General features: G+C 45.8%; 1 protein-coding gene across 1 annotated transcript; it reads right to left on the reverse strand.

The window, feature by feature from the left end:
• Window positions 1-534: 534 nt before the first annotated feature.
• ACVR1B (activin A receptor, type IB) lies at window positions 535-17,669 on the reverse strand. The gene is made up of 8 exons (XM_008566133.1): window positions 17,270-17,669; window positions 16,239-16,487; window positions 13,069-13,299; window positions 9,845-10,012; window positions 8,723-8,879; window positions 7,590-7,714; window positions 4,917-5,047; window positions 535-3,588 (listed from the first exon to the last, which is right to left on the reverse strand). The coding sequence occupies exons 1-8, from the start codon at window positions 17,442-17,444 to the stop codon at window positions 3,463-3,465; spliced, it is 1,362 nt and encodes a 453-aa protein (XP_008564355.1). The 5' UTR covers window positions 17,445-17,669; the 3' UTR covers window positions 535-3,462.
• Between the last annotated feature and the right edge of the window lie 800 nt (window positions 17,670-18,469).

Genomic DNA, 18,469 nt, shown 5'->3' on the forward strand with positions numbered 1-18,469 from the left:
AACTTGAAGACTTGCTATTTTGGATCCCCCTCAGCCTAGAAACAGAGGACACTCACACCTACACACACACTGAAAATGCCAGATAACCACTGACGACTCCCATCTAAAAGCCATCTAAGCATCCTCAAATTCACAATTATACTATAATTTAGGAGGAGGGAAGCAAACTGAAGTGAGCTCTTAGGCTGTCTTTGAAACTCAGTGGTGTGTGACTAACCAGGATTAAGACCCTCTTTTGTAAGTAGAGAAAAAAGCTGAAAGACAAAGAGAAGCCCAAGAAAAGGGTGCTTGGTTTGTCTTCCGCTCCCTTACATGGCAGACCCTCCCTGTGAAACACAGAGCAACCGTCACAGGAAGACCCAGGATGTTCAGATCTGCACCTCTTCTGAATGTGATTTGCTGCAACTGGGATTAACATCAAGACCCTGGCCACTGGTAGGTAGAAACCACCTTAGAACCATCCGCCCCATTCCCAACTGCCAGCCCAAAGCTGGTGGTCATTTCACATACGTAAGACAGATGGCACCAGAAAAGCTCTGTGAATAAAACTTTTAATAATGTACAGCAGAAATTGGACAGGCTCATTCTTATATTAAAACAAAAGATTTCCTATATTACAATTTATTTACATTTGCATACTGAAGAGGTAAAGTGTCTAAGTGGCTATTTTACAGTCCTTTCTAATAAAATGTACAAAAACAAACAGAAGTACCGAGAATGCCGTTCAGGGGCCTCGATGGCGACATAAGAACGGGCTTGAACTTGGTCGGTGAATCCGGGATCCAGAGGTGCAGGTAGCCCTATGGACCAGGCTTAGCCTCTGGGGGCCAAAAGGACAGCTTTAGTTTCTCCCCAACTTTCACTTGGTGTTAAGAGTGGCAGGGGTGGGCATGGGAGGTCACCAAAACTGCTGTCTTCTCCAGAGGTGGAGGAGCTGGATGCATACGTGGTGAGGATAGAAGGGCCATCTGGGGAGTGGGCTAGCGGCTTGGGAGTCGCTGGGTGCACACGTGTTGGCAGATCCCAGAGGCTAGTTGTGACTCGAGGCAGAGGAGTCTAAGTTCCATCATCACCTATAACGGCCAAGGTTCTGCTGCAGGGCTGATGGACAGGTAGGAAGTCAGCAGGGGTGGATAAGAAGGTCCCCCTAATGACACAATTGGTAATCAAGGGAAATTAGTCAGTGGCCAGTAAATTGGCCCAAAGGGTTAGCGGAAGATCTCCTTTAAATCAAGGAAAGAAGCAATGCATCAGGAAAATAAATAGAAAGGCCAGGAGCATCAGGGAGACCGAGGGCAGGGAGAGAGCTCTCCCTCCTCCACAGGCTTTGGCAGAGACTCACAGGCTCGAGGAAGGGATGCTCTAAGGCTGTACACGTGATGTTCCTCCCCTGGGGGCAAGAAGGGGGCTCAGAATGAATGCAGTGATTTGGGGTCTCACCTGGGACTCTAAACCCCAGGCCTCACTGCCCACCACTGGTCTCTTTGGAGGGGGATCCCCTTTCCTCAGTGGTCTTATGTAAGAACAATAATTCCAGGCTCAAAAGGCTCTTAGAACCTTAACTTGAATCAGCTCCTCCTCCAGTGCTCCAAGAGTAGGACCCGCACCTGTCTGGTTGGCAGATGTATGCCCAGCGCCTGGCACCCAGCAGGCACTCAATACACATCAGTTGAATAAATGTCTGGAGAGGGTGCCACCAGCTGGACAATGCACAAAAGGCTAGAGCCCTAGAGCAAGAACCACTCAGGGAATTGGGGTAGGGACAGAATGTAAGAGAGGCTGAGCCCCCAGGGAAAGAGGAAATCTCATCGTTGAGTGGGAACAGGCTCAGGTAAAAGGACAAACATTTCCAGTGTGATTGAGCTATGTGCGTTTGATTGGAAATTTTTTTTTTTGTTTTTTTGCTTTAGGGGTTTCTTTAAAAACAAATAGATTGAGAGGTAATCATCACGGAGAGATGGTTTTCCTTACAAAAACTTATTTAAAAAAGTTAAAATCCAGACCCTCCTGATAAAACTAAAAAAAAAAAAAAAAAAAAAAAAAAAAAAAAAAATCAAACCACTCCAGTTAAAAGTTATGGCTTCAAAGTTACTATATACCTAAGATATGCTGACCAAATCACCACCCACAACCGTGCTTCTAGACTTCATTAAATATTATACTCAGGTTAAATAACATGTTCAGCTCAGGCTGTTCCCTTTAGTAGGGCCCCTGAAGTGGATGCAAATCTCATTTTCCCTCCACCCTGATCAGTTAATCCAGTAACAGAAGACCCATGCAGATGCCTCCCTCCCACCCCAGTCTCCCACCCGACTCCTTGTCCCCCCTTTCCCTTCCCCACCCCAAACCCACCACCACCAAACATGTACACTGCTGTTTCCAGAATTTGGGATATGAAAGACAGATGTCACATTCCAATCTGAGTCCCAAGATCTTGCTTCAAATTCCTTGGCCCTTCCTTGATGCTGCTGAGGATGCCGCCTTTGGGCTGGCTTGATCACATTGCCCAAGACTTCCACCAAGATTCTTTCCCTGCCCATCCCACCTCCCTCCCTCACATTGTGACCCCAAAGCCTCTTCTGCCATGGACAAGTGGGCCAGCTTTGGCTTCACAGTCTGAAATGGAGAAGGAGAACTGTGCTGACACAAGGAAGGGCAGGGAACACCACCGTGGCATGGGGGGCTCTGGGGAGCGAGAGGGGAGGGAGAGATCTCCAGGGAAACTAGATGCTGCTCACTACTGAACAGAGGCACCAGCAAACAGAGACGGCATGACAACCACCCCCCGACCTGAACATGCACAAAAAGCTCAAGCAGGTAAGTGCACACCTACAGACACACACACACACACACACACATAAGGGCGTGGCACGAACCAGGCACAACGGGACGCACCTCGGCACATGCACACACGGCTGGACAGAGAGGCGGCAGATTCCGTTTCCACTGGCAGTCCCTCCAGATGTCCGTGCGAGAGAGGAGGGGAGCTCGTGGCTCAGCGCTGCCTGTGAGAGGGGCTGCACTTCGGTTCCTCTGGGCCACCTCGGTGTGCCGTGGGTTGGTCCCTAGAGGAACACCCTCAGTGCTGCTCAGCACTGGCAGCAACTCGGCTCCTCCTGGCCATCCCAGGCCACCCCTTTCACCACTCCTGGCTTCATGCCAGACACAGCGGGTTTACGGGACCTCCCACTGCAACCAGTTTGAGTTGTGGCATTGAGTGCTCCACACGATTCGCTCTCAGAGTCTCCATGCCGTTAGGAGGTAAATATAAAAGGTGTCTGTGTCTCAAACCCAACATGGGAGTGAGCGAGTCTCCCGGGCTCTGTCCCTCTTGCAGGCCAGGGCTCCTGGCCACAGAGGGCTGGGCAGAAACGAGAGGTAGGCCTCCTTCGTACACTCGACATGGCAGCTGTGTGTAGTTCTCGCTGCCCAGGGTTGCGTGTAGCGGGAGAGGGAACAAGGTTAGATCTTCACATCTTCTTGCACGCTGAGCTGTGAGAGGGTCTTCTTAATGCGCAACGCAGTCAAGCGGGCCGCACCATTGGCATACCAGCACTCTCGCATCATCTTCCCCATCACCCGTAGTGCCTGCAAAGAGAAACCCAGAGGCCATCAACCCAACCGTGCCACCTCTCCCTCGGCACAGAGTGTGCACCCTCGCAGCTCCCACCACCTTTGGGCAATGCTTTGCAAGCTTTTCTCTTCCTTGGCTCTTCCCTCCTTTGGGGACAGGTTGTACAGATGAAAGGAAAAAGCTGCAGCTGGAAACTAGCTCTTTCAGCCTCACCCTTATCCTCTGGAACGTGCTGCTCCTTTACACAAAGGTAAGGCATCAGCTAAAGCTGAGCTGAGTCGTTTTGTTCTTAACTGCCAAAGCGCCCTCTAGTGGTTACACTTTAAAAGTGGAGCCAGCCTCTCCCCATTTCACATGGGATGAATAGGTTCTGGGGCCCTGATGGACAGCATGGTGACTAGGGTGAACAGTACGGTACTGTACTGTACGAGGGTACTACACAAAGTTCATGGAAACATTCATATTATCTCAATTCTATTTCCCGAGAACTTTGTGAAGTACCCTCATATACTTGAAACTTGCTAAGGGAATAGATCTTAACCGTTTTCAACACACACCCAAAAAAGGTAACTACGTAAGGTGACAGATGTGTTAATTGACTTGACTGTGGTAATGATTTCACAATATATACGTATATCAAATCAGCACATTGTTACACTTTACAATTTTATTTCTCAATCACACCTCAATAAAGCTGGAAAAAATAAGTAAAAAGAAAAGCAGAGCCACAAGTGAAAAGGAGGCCTGTGTGCACTTAGCTAAGCAAGCTGTTCTCCCCCAAAGGCCATAAGACCCAACCTCCACATGCATTAGAAATCTATGTGACAAATCTGTCCTCATTTCAATTATTTCCACCAAATGTTGTCCCCTCCACATTTCATCTGCCATCGCTACCAAATTCAAGTTCTCCATCCTAATCCCAACCCCTTTACACATCACCCTCTGTATTAATTTTGAGACACTCTTCTCTGTCCCCTCATTCTCCTCCGCCCAGTCTAAGAGCTTCTTTTATGGATGCCTCTTTCTCACTCTTCTACAGAGCCAAGCTCATCCCCGTGGCTCCAGAGCCATTCTTCTGATTTGATAGGTATAATAACTCTGGTTCAGCTTTTGCTTCTATCTCTCGTTGACCACTTCCCTTATCCGTACCCTTGGGATGAAGCCTTTTTCTTCTAGTAGGCTGTCATCTTCAAAGGGCACAGTATGTAAGATGTAACAGTATATAATAACTGACACTCTCAGGGGGTACCCCTGGGGGTTGGGCCCATTGTAGAGAAACCCCTCTCTAAGGTAGAGAAATCAGGCAAATGGAAAAGCCACAGGAGGCACGGAAGCTTCCTACCTCATAACTCTGCCACCAGTTGGGGATGTTGGGACGTAGCTTCTGGTCACATACAACCTTTCGCATTTCCTCAATGGAAGGATCAGAGGGAACTAAGTCATAATATGGCAGCTGATACTCTTCATGGACTCCTGGGAGGAAAGAAAATATCTACCTGAGTTATCGACAGAAGGAAGAAATTGCTCAAAAGCCAATGACAACACCTACATTGTGATCTGTAATTATCACTTCTTGCTAAGATGAACTAGGATTCCTTAGATAAGTTGGTTGATTCTAGGTATGGGACAAAAAATATACAAGACAGGCTGGGAACATCTTTTTCGTACCAAAAAAGCAAGAAAAACTATCAAAGTCTATTGGGGTCCTTCAAAAGGCACCAACTGGCCAAAGATGAGAACATTTAAGTAATAATAAGACTAATAACTTCAATGGAATCCAGTATTTTTAAATCTACCAGTTCATACTGATTCTTTAAAAAAACAAACCTCAGTCACCTTTGCAGGATGCTTGGGAATGAATTCATTATTTTAAAAAATGGTAAATAAATTTTACCTGCCTTTCCTATTCAAACTAGATAGCTAAGTAACCAAACAGAAAGTTAGGGGAAGTTTCACTTTAAAGGAGAAATCCAGCTAAGACATGGAAGATTAATGGAATCAGAACACTGGCATTTTCCAATCTCTAATGAATTTGGATTTGGACAATGATCACTGTGCATTAACATTGCAGAGAGATAACCGACATCATGTGCCTTGTAACGAAAGTACAGAATAACACCTAAGAAGGATTTTGCCACTAACGCTAACTTCATAGGAAATTCCAGAACAGTAGAACATATGAACTGCTCAGGAAGCAATCAGCAAAATCTATCCTGGGAAACTTTATAGGACAAATGATCTGGACTCTCCAATTAGATAAAGTGAAGAAGGAAGAAAATGGACAGGGAAGCTGTAGATTAGAAAAGACTTAAGAGGTGTATCAATCAACCACAATGGACAGACCTCATTTGTACCATGATTTGAACTGTTTAAAAAAGTTAGGAGACAACTGGGGAAATCTTGACACTGACTAGATGTTAAATGATATTAAGAATTTATATTCATTTTTTAAAGTGTGGTAACAGTATTGCATTTTTAAGTCCTTATCTTTTTTTTCGGTGGCTGGCCAGTATAGGGATCTGAACCCTTGACCTTGGTGTTATAACACCATGCTCTAACCAGCTGTGCTAACCAGCTAGCCCCCAAGTCCTTATCTTTTAGAGCTACAAATGGCAAGATTTTCCATAATAAAAAGTTAGCTTAAAAACTCCAATGTACTTTTTTTTCTCATGCCTTTTTCCAGAAAAAAAAACCCTGCTGTCTTGAGCTAATGGGAAAGATTTTTAAACAGAGTTTAACTTGTTAATTATCTAAGGGGTAGTTTAGCACTTAAGCTCTAGCCTCAGCCTGCTGGAGTCTAAACCCTAGTATACTAGCTGTGTGACCTTGGACAAATTACCTAACCTGTCTGTGACTCATTTTCTCCATCCACAAAATGGTGAAAATAGCAGTACCTACTTCATAAGTTTGTAGTAAAGATTAAAAGAGTTTTTCCATAGCAAGTGGTGAATAAATGTTAGTAATACTATTTACTTAGCCCCAATTTCTGGATGTCATGAGAAAGAAGAAATAAACTTATTCACAGTTTAAGACCAGGTTTTTCTGTTTTCTCTGTATATACTGATCAAAATTTAAGAGGTACAACTCCATGAATAACACCTGGACACCTCCTCCATAATGTGGATCTTACCAAATATATCATAGATAGAAAAGGGTAGCAACACACAAAAGGATCCTGCTAGAAGACTTATACCAGTTCTTTTTAAAAAATTTTTTTGGCAGGTGGGCGTATATGGATCCAAACCCTTGACACTGCTGTTGTCAACACCATGCTCTAGGCAACTGAGCTAACCAGCCAGCCCTTCCAGTTTGCCTACTTCTACTGCCCTGGAATCTCATACATCAGAGATAAATGGCTGAGGGCAGGACCTTGATCATGTGGTAGAATACTTGGAGACCATCATAAAATACTGATACACTAAGCTGATGATTAAATTCTCTGCTAAAGCTGATACTATCTTTTCCTGGATTCTGAGATGAATAAGCAGTTGCAAATGCCAAAGATTTTTTTAAAAAATATGGGGGAAAAATCTCATTTTGAAAAAATTCTATGCACTTCTGCAAACTGAGGAATTACCATTATTTCAGCAATGAAATACAAGGGTTCTCAAGGAACATGGTGACAGCCAGTGTGTTAGAATATATGCCTCTACTGTAAAGGAGACCCCTGTACCAGTCCTGTGCTATTTGCACCCAGGGCATTCCCCACCTCCATGGGCTAATAAAGACAATGTGTTTTTTTATTAAAAAAAAAAAAAGCCAAATGAGCCTTCAGAACGGTTACCCCAATATAAACACTATTTAACAAGGTGGTCTGAGGAGTAAACACACCCTTAGCACAGCTGCCTCCAATGTTCCACACCTTTGCTGAGAACCATCAGTGTGATTCGGGCTCTGGCACCAGGCATCCAACAGGTTGTAAAAGGAAAGGGGGCAGTAAAACACCAGCACCCTCAGGTGATCTAGCATTCTGGAACCGGGAGGTAGGAGCAAGAGAAGCAAAATAGAAAGATACCTCCAGAATTGCATCTTCGAGCAATTTCCCAATATACAAGCCCAAGGGCATAGATATCAGCACATTTAAAGGAATCGAAATGTTTCATGTTAATGGTTTCATCAAGTACTTCAGGGGCCATGTATCTGCAGTGGAAAAAGAAACACGGTCATACATAGAAAATGATGATTGCTCTCTTTATATCAAAGTATTCATTCAGGGGCCTTCTGAATGTGGGAGAGCATCACCCCAATAAAGTCCCTTGCGGAGGAGAAAGTGAGCACTTTTCACTGCAAACCCCATGTTTTGGATTTGAATCTAAATACTTCAGCATGATTTGTCTACACTAGGTGACTCTTATGGGCATTTGTGTTTTTTGGGGGGCAGCTGGCCAGTACACATCTCTATTTTTTTAACCATCGAGATTTGTTCATTTGAAGCAACTTTTGATTTCTTGGCAGAGGTACTTGTAGGTCACATGGGCAGTAATAGTACATAATACCTCATTGCTACCTGGGTCATTCATTCAAATCACTCAAGTCAAAAGGAAAGAAAAAATCAGCACAATTTAATGAAATCCATTTAGACAGCAAACAGACCCCCTCTTCGGTCCTATTGCAAGGCAGTTCCCTTTCCAATTCATGAGGTCACAAAGTCTGGAATCACAATTCCTTACTTCTTCCCTCGCCCTTGTGTGAGGTGGAAAGCAGGCCTCCAAGCTTTACCCTAGATTACTTCTGCTCTGTCTAGCTTGGCAAACCTGCTCTCCAAATCCCAAGTAGAACACGCTCTCTGACTCCTGAGGGGTCTCTGCACAAGCCACCCCTTTGGACTGCAATATTTTCCCTCTCCCCTCACAGCCAACCCTGGTGCCTATCCCTTCTAAATCCTGCTCTAGATTCTCCTTCTGTGCTGCCCCCACCTCAAATACCACCGATACCTATGTGTGTATGGTTCTATGGAGCTGTGCTCTTGGCACTCGCATATGTTAGATGCAACTGTGTAGCTTCCCAGTATGGGGAGTGGATGTTCAACTCAACCTTCAGCTGTCTGAGAGCAAAGACCACACCTCCTCCTCCTGCGCATACGGGAAATGGCACATGTGGATACTTGGGACAAGCTGTTGAGCAAGGGCAGAGCCAGGGCCTTCCTACCGTTTGGTCCCCACCCTCTGATTTGGGGCAATGTCAATGGTGTCGGTGACTGCATCATGACGGACAGCCAGGCCCAGGTCTGCGATGGCACACATGCCATTTTTCTTCACTAAAATGTTCTTTGACTTTAAGTCTCGATGAGCAATTCCAGGCTTCCCTGGAAGAGAAAAAACCAGGGATCTTTGAAGAAAGATAGTATAAATGTTAAAAGCACAGACTCTACAGCCAGACTGTGTGGGTTCAAGTCCTGGCTTTGCCTCCCGCTAACCTGTGACCCAAAAAAGTGACTTAACCCATTAGTACCTTGGTCTTTTAATCCATAAAATCAGAACAGTACTCACTTCATAGGAACATTGTGAGGATTAAATGCAATCATTCAGGCAAGTAAAGACCTTGCAAAGGCATGTGTATTAGCTAATATTACTATTAATACTACTACTCACCTTCCCTGAAGGGAATTCAAAGAGAAGTTGTTGCAGTGGCTAGTTTCTCAGGATCAAGGAGGCTCAAAGAAGAGGCTACCTAATTTCACTGCATAGGCTAGGAACAGGATCCAACTTTCATGGCTGGTTTTCCATTGTGGCCAGCGGGGCTGTTGTCCTGGTTTACCAGGCATCAGAGATCATACTTGCCACTGTGACAAGATCCATGATCTCCCAAAGAGCCAATATTTCGGTCAACAAGCAGTGGAGCTCAGGGTCTTTTTCCTCCAGGAAAGCCTTCCTAGATTAGTAAAGCCCAGTGTCTAATCCACCAAGCAGTCTTAAGCCAGTTGCCCCGACAATGAATTTGTGAAATGACTGGACTGATGCTCCTGTTGCACTGGTTTATCTCTTTAGTTCCATTCTTTTACATACATACCTGGGGTTCTGAGATGATTACTACTTAATAACAACTGTGTTAAGCCATTGATTAACAAATGACTGAACACTGATGTCACAGAGTTCCCTGAGGAAGTTCTAAAAACAGAAGTGAAGAGATCGCTCTTGATTTCATGCAAATAAAGCTCAAGATCAGTCTACAGTTCCTGAAGTCCAGCCCCAACTTTCTCAGTAAAAACCACCTCTGGACAGTACACACTTGAAAGTTCTGCCCACGCCACTGTTGGCTGGGTCCACTCACCTTGAGTACCCACGATCTCCATGTGCAGGTGTGCCAACCCACTCGCAGCAGACAAGGCCAGCTTGATCATGCCCTCGATGGTCACTGTGTACCGGTTAAGATAATCAAACAGGGAGCCATGCTCATGGTAGTCAGACACAAGCCACAGCTGTGTCCAAGTGCCGTTATCTGTGGAGAACCACACACGAGTTCCAGAAAAGGCATACCCTCAGCAAAAAGCTTAGGGTTGGAAGGGAAGAATGTGTACAACACAAGGCCTAATAGCTACCTAGACTCAAACCTTTGACCCACAGCTCCTGATGCCCATCTCATCTGCAGTAGTCACCAGTCTAGGCACCAGTAAGGACACAGGAATGGCATTTCTTGGATAGACCTGCTCCCTTATTTCTTCTAGGCGGGCTGTAGCATTCTGCATAGCTCTCTACCTTACGCCACATGTGAAATGTGAGGAATCCAGGAAAGAGAAAGCATGTGAGCAAGGGAAGTAACCGGGATCATCAGTTTTGTCTGCAAGGCTGCTTTTGATCCTGACCGGACTCGCTCATCTATGTGTTGGAACCACATGCACCTCTGCCGGGGGGAACGCCTCCAAGACCCTCCTCTGCACTCCCTGGCCCTTTGAACACAGTCTGACCCCAGCACCTATCTCACTGGTAATGCTTCTTTTCAGCTTATCGCTCTTACTGGGCTGTGAGCTCTCTGTGGGAGGAGAAAAGATCTCCTCTATGCATACTGTATTCCAGGCCAAAAAAACACTTCTCAATGCATGAATAGCCCACCACTTCCAAGTATTCCCAGAGAGGCTACCTTATCCTTCAGAAGTGCAATGGAAAGTGGATAGGTTACACTTCATTTTCTCTCTTTTATGCATGGAGCAGTGGAAGGAAAGGGAGGGCAGTGGAGAGGGATGGACAGGGGACAGGGAGAGGGAAAGAAAGAGGGGGGAGGGAGGAAAAGAAATGCCAAAGCTGGCAATCTAATTAAGCAATGCTGCTGTCAATAGGAAGACTAAAAATTGGACTGAGATCTCCCAATTTCCAGGCTGGTGCTAGTTCCAGGGCACCATACTATATATATCATGTTAAAAAGGCAAGAAGGAAGGAGGCCAGTGTTTTCCTTCCCTGGCCCTAACGTGGGTTCCGACAGCCAGCTCCCTACTCACACAAGCCACCAGAATCAAAGGAAGGGCTCCGGACACGTACAAATTTTCCCTCCTCTAATCACAAATGAGGGGCCCACCCAACACAGTGTTCTCACTCTAACCAGCCCCGAAGTCCTGCGGACCTTGCCAATAAGTTAAAAGGGAAGACATCTTTTGATCCTTTAAATATATGTAAGATTTAAATGTCATCAAAAGATGAGGCTGTTTTAAAAAGGCACAGCTTCCTCAGAGGGAGTAAGAAACTCTCCCTTCCTCCTCTTCCCTTGTATCCGAGTCCGAGACTCTTCAGCTCGGGGGCAGCTGAGGCCATTACAAACCCCCACAGAAATGTGAAGAATGAGCAGTCTGCTGTTGTTTTAGGAATGAAAAACAAATACTTAGCATCTTCTAACTTCTAAAATTCACTGTGCCACAGGTGCGAACAGCCACAGCTGCCAGAGAGTCTTCTGAAGCGTGAACCCCGTCACCTCGTGGCCCGCTCTGCACTCCAGGTGCACTAACTGCCATGTGCTGTCACCCTCCTCCTGGAAACTCTGTGAGGGCACAGACTGTTTCTGGTTCTTTTTTTTTTTTAAGTTTTATTTTGTTTTTAATTGATACATAATAACTATACGTATTTATGGGGTATGGTGTGATGTTTCAATACTTGTATACACTGTGTAATGATCAAATCAAAGTAATTAGCATATCCATTACCTCAAACATTTATCATTTCTTTGTGGTGAGAGCATTCAAAATCCTCTCTTCTAGCTATTTTGAACTGTGTCTTGTTCTTACATGAGATGATCCAAGCAGCTGGTCTTGGCCCACAGTAGTGAATAAATGTTATTAATAAATGAAATTTCAATTACTACCCACTATCTTCAGAATGAAATACAATCCCCTCATAGTCTGGCCTCTGCCTACCTCTCTCTATCCCTGACTTCTGCTGTGACATAGCCATCGCAATCTACTTGCAGGGTCCCAAACACACCTCTCCTTGGCACATGTCTGCAGTGGCCTTCCCATGGATTTTTCTTCCTGAGCACCTCTTGCCACAATCAAGCTCAGGTGTCTCAATCAAGCTCAGGTGTGACTCACCCCCAAGCTCTGCTCACTAGAACAGCCTGCATTTCCCTCCTATAATTGTTAGTTCACTTGTCCCTTGGCTGGTCAGTGAGGTCCTCAAAAACAGGGATATGCCTGGGCATACAGGAGATACTACAAAATTAGAGCAAAAAAAGGAGAGGAAGGAGGAAATAAGAGACCCCGGGTACAGGCCAGATCAAAAGCTGAGCCTGAAGGCCACTAGGTGACACTTCGGGGAGAGGCAGGTCTTCTATGGCCGCTCCACTGTAAAGTGTCTACGAGGCTGGTTACATCCAGAACATGGACTACATGTTTTGCTGTGGTTACCCCTTCCCGGCATGCTAAGGCCACAATTCCCCAATCCAGCGATTTTCAAAATAAACTTATTGGAGCCCTGCAGAGACAACGCTGGGGGTGAATTTGAGAGAATGTCCAGGAAAAGAAACGAGCAGGAAGGGTGAGGGGGTATATCTTGTTTACCTGTTTTTTTTTTTTTTTTTTTCCTTTTTTTTGTCTTTTTTCGTTTCTGGCAACGGATCGCAACCCTCAGTGTCGCACCCGTACCGGACCGGGACCGGCAACGGGATCGCAACATGCGCCCACACCTCACTCAGCCAGTGAGCGGGAACCGGTCTGTATGTGGAATCCGAACCCTCGGCAGGAGCGCCACCGCGCTCCCAAGCGGCGCACTATCCAGTGCGCCACCGGGCCGGCCCATTGTTTACCTGTTTAATAACTGCTTATTTGCTCAGTAACCTGGGTTTCTGTATAAGCTTTTCACAGAATAAAAGTTTCTGTATAAGCTTTTCACGTAATAAAAGGCTCCATATCTCAAGAAAAGTTTGGGCGCTATGGCCTTATTCAGATTCTCTTTCTGTGAGAAATAACTATGGAGGCAAACAGAGCTGTGTGTCTACAGCTGTCCCATTTCTCTAGTCACCACTCCATCTAAAAATGCTGCCGTCTTTGGGACACCCTGTAACCAGCCCTTTACCTTTATTGTCAGCAGCAATAAATCCAAGGATGTTTTCATGACGCAGCATGACCGTCTGGTATATCTCTGCTTCCCGGAACCAAGACCGTTCTTCACGAGAAGAGAAAATTTTCACAGCCACATCACCACCCCTCCAGCGTCCACGCCATACTTCTCCAAACCGACCCTTGCCAATAATCTCCTGTAAAACGATGGTTCGAGCCACTGTGCGCTGGACAAAAAGGGGTAACCCTGTGGACCAAAGAATGGAAAGAAACCTGACATTGCAAATTTGCTAAACTTTGTAACCCCCACACTCATTGCCACACTGGAAAGGTCCTTAAAATTGTGTCTCCATTCTACACTGGTCCATCATGCATGGAGAGCTGCAGCTGTCCCTGCACTATGTCTAGGTAATCTACAGAAGGCTGAGCCAGGTGCGATCACGAGTGAGCACAGAAAGGGAACTGCGTATGATTAGCTGTTGCTTATCTATGTGACTTCTCTTCTCAGTAGGGATGACATTTGAATGTAAACGTTTGACCAGATTTACCAAGTCTTCAGCCAGCCACATGTGGGCCAATCCACTCCCATCACTTCATTATGATGGAAGGAAAGAAGGCAGAGAAGACGAAGTGTCTCAGTGTGCTGAGACACTGCTGCCACTCTGCTCATTAGCCACTAGAGGGCGGTGCTGTGTGGCCCATAGGCTCCCACCTCAACCCAAAGTGAGCAAAGCTCTGCTCACAGGTGGAGCTCCAGATGCAAAATGCGGGACCACCCATGCTCAGCCTAAGATCATTCTACTGTCTTTACAGGATTCTTCTGCTTCACTTGACTCACTCAGTGTTTCCCATATATCTAATCACCCATACCGTCATGACTGACTTGACTCTCACTCCCTCCCCCGATCAACTAATCAAATGTGTTATCAATCCCTAGGTCTGGCAGTTGTGAACTACCATCTACTGCATGCTTAGCATGCATTAGGCTCTACGCTACAGGGTTTACATAAATAACCTCATTTCCTCATAACCACCTATAAGGTAGGTATTGTTATTATCCCCGTTTTACAGACGAGAAAATTCAGGCTCAGAGGAAGGTTATGTAACTTTCAAATGCATACAAGCAATAAGTGGCAAAGCAGAGGTTAAAATCTAGGACGGTCTCCATTATCTATGCTTTCAACTACAACAGTACAGAACCACCAAAATGTTTCTCACATTAGACCCCTCCTCTCCATCCCCTGTGCACTTGCCCTACTTCTGGCCCTTCTTAAAAAGACTTCCAACTGGTCTGTCATCTCACCTGCTCTTGCTCTGCACACCACACACAGCCCTGCCTCATCCCACTCTTCCTATCAGGAGGCTGGTGAATGAATTCATCCTCCACACCACGGCCAGAATTCCTTCCAAAGGAAAAAATGAACATTCATTTTCCCACATGAAAACTTTCAATAGCTGCCTCTTACCTGTAAGATAAGGCACAGCCCCCAAGGTCCCTTACACCTGGGCCAGCCTGTTTTCCCCCATCCCCCAGCACCAGCATACCTTGCTGGTCTCCTTACCATAAGTTCCTTAAATATACTGTGACTCTTCATGACTTTTTTGTCCTCTTATTCACAGTGTTTTGCTTATTCCATGCCCTCTCACCTCTCTTAAAATTCCAATTCACTCTTTAAGACTCCTTTAAGTGCATCCTCTTCTGTGAGACTCTTCCTGACAACCCCTGTCTTTTCCATCCAATCCTGGGTGAGCCTCTTTTTAATCTTTCTTTATCCTATATCACCCAGAGGGTATTCAGCATATATTTATTAAAATGAATTGAAAGTCACAAAAACAACATGGACTTATTACTTTAAAAACCACATTATTAAAAATACAACACCTTGGAAGCACTGTATATTCTGAATGAAGAATGGATTAAAACCACCCAGGGAGAAAGAGTTATTAACCATTTTATTCCAGATGACTAAATAGTCTAAAGAACAACTATGGTACTTCCCTAGCTTCAGCTGGTCTTGACCTTAAAAAGACTCCAGAAAACCCAAGCTACTTCCTCTAGCAGCAAATCAAGGCACATAGTCAGCCAGGCAGTTCTAACCACTGCTCTACCTCTTTCAGCAAAGAACAAGCCCTATATCTTTTCTGTTTCTAAAAATACGCAGCTTTTAAATATATCCATCATTTTGATGTTCTCTACTGCAGAGCTTAATAAAGGCAAAACCACTGAAATTCGGAAGATGTCACAGCTCAAAGTACTCCTTGTGTCAAGGAGGAATGTCTGGCCATGACTAATGGCACAATTTCCCTACAGAACAATAGTCTTGTCCCACAGCAAGGAAACATACCAAAAAACCCCACACAAAATTCTCACAAATAAGATCCTGTGTGTTTTAGCTAGAATGGCCACAGTGATCTTTGTGGATATTTTTCTTTTATAAGAATGGAATACCACTGCCACAAAAATAATGGTTTATCTTCATTAAAAAAAACTCTTTTGCAGTCATGTTCACATCTAATAGCTAGCTGAGCTATATCCTGAGACCTGAACAACCCAAATTCCCTTCATCCTAAGCTCTGGTCTCACGCCAAGGTCCAGTGTTCGGTTCAGTTCCCTCATCTGAGAAAGACTCGGTCAACAACAGGCAGTACAGGAAGTGGTGCTGATGCTATGCTGGAAGCCCAAGCTGCCTTTATTTTAACCCCCACCAAAAACCCTTGGGCAACTGGAACAAGTCAATGATTCACCAAATCCCTACTCTAAGCTTTACTCAGTGTCCTTAAACTCCCCTTGTGGTTGCTCAGAGATCAATGATTAGCTGTCATCACCTCACAGGAATCCGGCACACTCCTGTTTCTCAAAAGGGGCCCTTAAATTGAGCACTCCGCTGCTCAGGTGGAACTGGCTGAATTCTAAGAGATGTACAGTTGCAAGACCTGAAGAGAGGCAGGGTTTCTGCAGTGGAGAGTTTAGCACTTGACCTTTGGAATCCCAGGGAATGAAAGATTTTCCTGTGAACCCATAGTCTTATCTAATGACAAGTCAGACTCCAAAAGAAGCAGAATTATGAAATCAAATGATTCAGTGCTGGTGGAAACAAACCAGGCCCCGGCCTTCCCCAGCATACTCTAACCTGGGAAACAGTGGTGAAAGCCAACAACAGACACGATGCCTGGAGAACTCAGTACCTGAGCCAGACCCTGAGGTGGAGAGATCGTAGACAAGATCCTGGAGCGTCTTGTCTTTGGAGAGACACATCTCGCATGAGGGATCTTCCATGTCCAGTCTCTGGCGGTTGTGATAGACACGCTGATGATAGTTAATGACCAGGAAAACAATGATGATGATGAGAAACAGGAGGAACACCGGGCCGGCAATAATGCCTACCAGCTCCACGGGGCCCCACATGGAAGGGTGCTCAGTCTCCTTGAGGTGACCTGGGTCAAGTGAGAGGGGAGGGAAAGAACTAAGTAAAAACAAGGGAAAGCCGTGGCCTTACTCATCCCCAGCACCTCCCCCAAAGTGGAGAAGACCCTCTCCCTGTTGGTGTGTTCAGGTTCCTTTGATCTCTCTGGTCTTACTGGGCTAGTTTGTCTACCTAGATGCTCTCAAATTCCAAGGTTCTTTAGTGAAGGTGCCCCTTTCAACAGTCAAACTCACAACCCACTTTGCAATCTCACAATGTTCCATGGTACTACTCCCAGCTCAGCCTCCAAGACATATGCCAGTTTCTTCTCTTCAACTTAGAACAGCCCCTCAAAGCTCTGGTCCAGTCTCCCTACTCCTTTGACCTCCCCAGTAATACTTCCTAAACGGTGGACCTGCAAAGGGATGGTATGTCGTACTTCTCATCCTTGATCAGCATCCTTTTCCAATTCTGGCCCCGTTCCTCTGATGGTCATCCTCTCAGAGCAGTCCCCCACATCCTCCCATGGGGATCCCTGCCTGGCTCTTCCACTGTTCACTGCTGCCTATGGCTGCTCAGCCACTACTCAACAATAGCTGGCACCTCTGGGACAACTTGAAAATCTGCCTTCTCATCCTCTAATCTACAAAACTGACGTGGGAGAAAGCCCATCCCTGTTACCCTAGGGACCACCCAAAAGACACCTTTACCTATCATCAAACCAAGGGACTGGGGAAAAGTAGAGAACGATGACATGACAGAGGTGGCCTGCCTCCAAGATGAGCCACTGGCCCCACGAGGGTGTGCACTCACCACTGGGCACCCTCAGATCAATCCTGTTGCAGAAGTCAGTGTAGCAGCAGTGAGTGTTGCGCAGGTCCTCCGAGCTCAGGCAGTAGAAGGGCTTCCCAGCAGGGACCAGCTCCACCTTGGGGATGCAGGTGCGCACGTGGTGCTCCATCCCATCAAGGTTGAAAATGGAAACCATGCAGGCCCCATCTGTTTCACACGTGTAGTTGGCCTGTAGGCAGCTAGTGCATGCACACCACAGAGCTGCAGGAAATTTGGGAGCAGACACTGACGGTGAGATCTTTGCTGGGTCCCCTTCCAAACTTAAATATAATCCTTTAGCATACTTGATGTTCCAAAGTAAGGAGTTTTTATAGAGACGGGGCCAGAAAGATATCTTCAACTGGGACACAACCTTGTCACCTGTTTATCCAGCTCACAAACAAGGCTTTCAAGGCCTCACTGGTTCCCTCTAAGTTCTATTTCATGCCTGTAAGAAATGGAGCAACTACTGTTCCCTTCAAACTGAGATGCCTGATGAGAGGAAGGAGAACACAGGACACCCCCCTCTACACACACACTCCATGCAAAAGCATCTAGGGTTCCTTGGAGTTGTTACTGACCCCATCTCCTTTCTCAGCACCAGGCCTGCCTGCAGGTTCCCAGATGCAGCAGGCCTGCTCTCACACCCCTGCCCAATTCTTACAGATTCTTCAAATTCAGCTCCAATGTCACTTCCTTTGAAAAGCTTTCCCTGACCACTCCATTGCTGTCCTCCTCCCTCTAGTCCATTTTGGGTGCACCTCTCATGAGGGGCGAAAAGGATATCCTTGAATGAGAGGAATTTTAGTGCCTACCTCATAAAATTATTGTGAGGACTAAATGAGATAGTGCCTAAAAAGTGCTCAATAAATGTAAACCATCCTGAAAGACCACTGGATAGTGAGTGTGTGTGCACGCAAATACACACTGGATTTTTTTTCACATAGGCAGTGCCTACAATCACCTCTGGGACTGGCGAGGCTTGCTGGGTATGTATCAAACACAAGTGTGTCCCACTGACAGGAAACTACTGTAAATGAATTTGGCGCCTCCGAAAGCCAGTTCAGCAGCCCTTGGAATCCGAAATCCTTTATTTATCCAACCAACAAGAATAGCACAGACAGCAGCAGTTGGTTCTCCCCAACAGTGTCTCCCATGAGCCTAACCTAGCCCTGACCTCTC

Source organism: Galeopterus variegatus, unplaced genomic scaffold (assembly GCF_000696425.1).
Source record: "Galeopterus variegatus unplaced genomic scaffold, G_variegatus-3.0.2 Scaffold224, whole genome shotgun sequence".
Taxonomy (NCBI): Eukaryota; Metazoa; Chordata; class Mammalia; order Dermoptera; family Cynocephalidae; genus Galeopterus; species Galeopterus variegatus.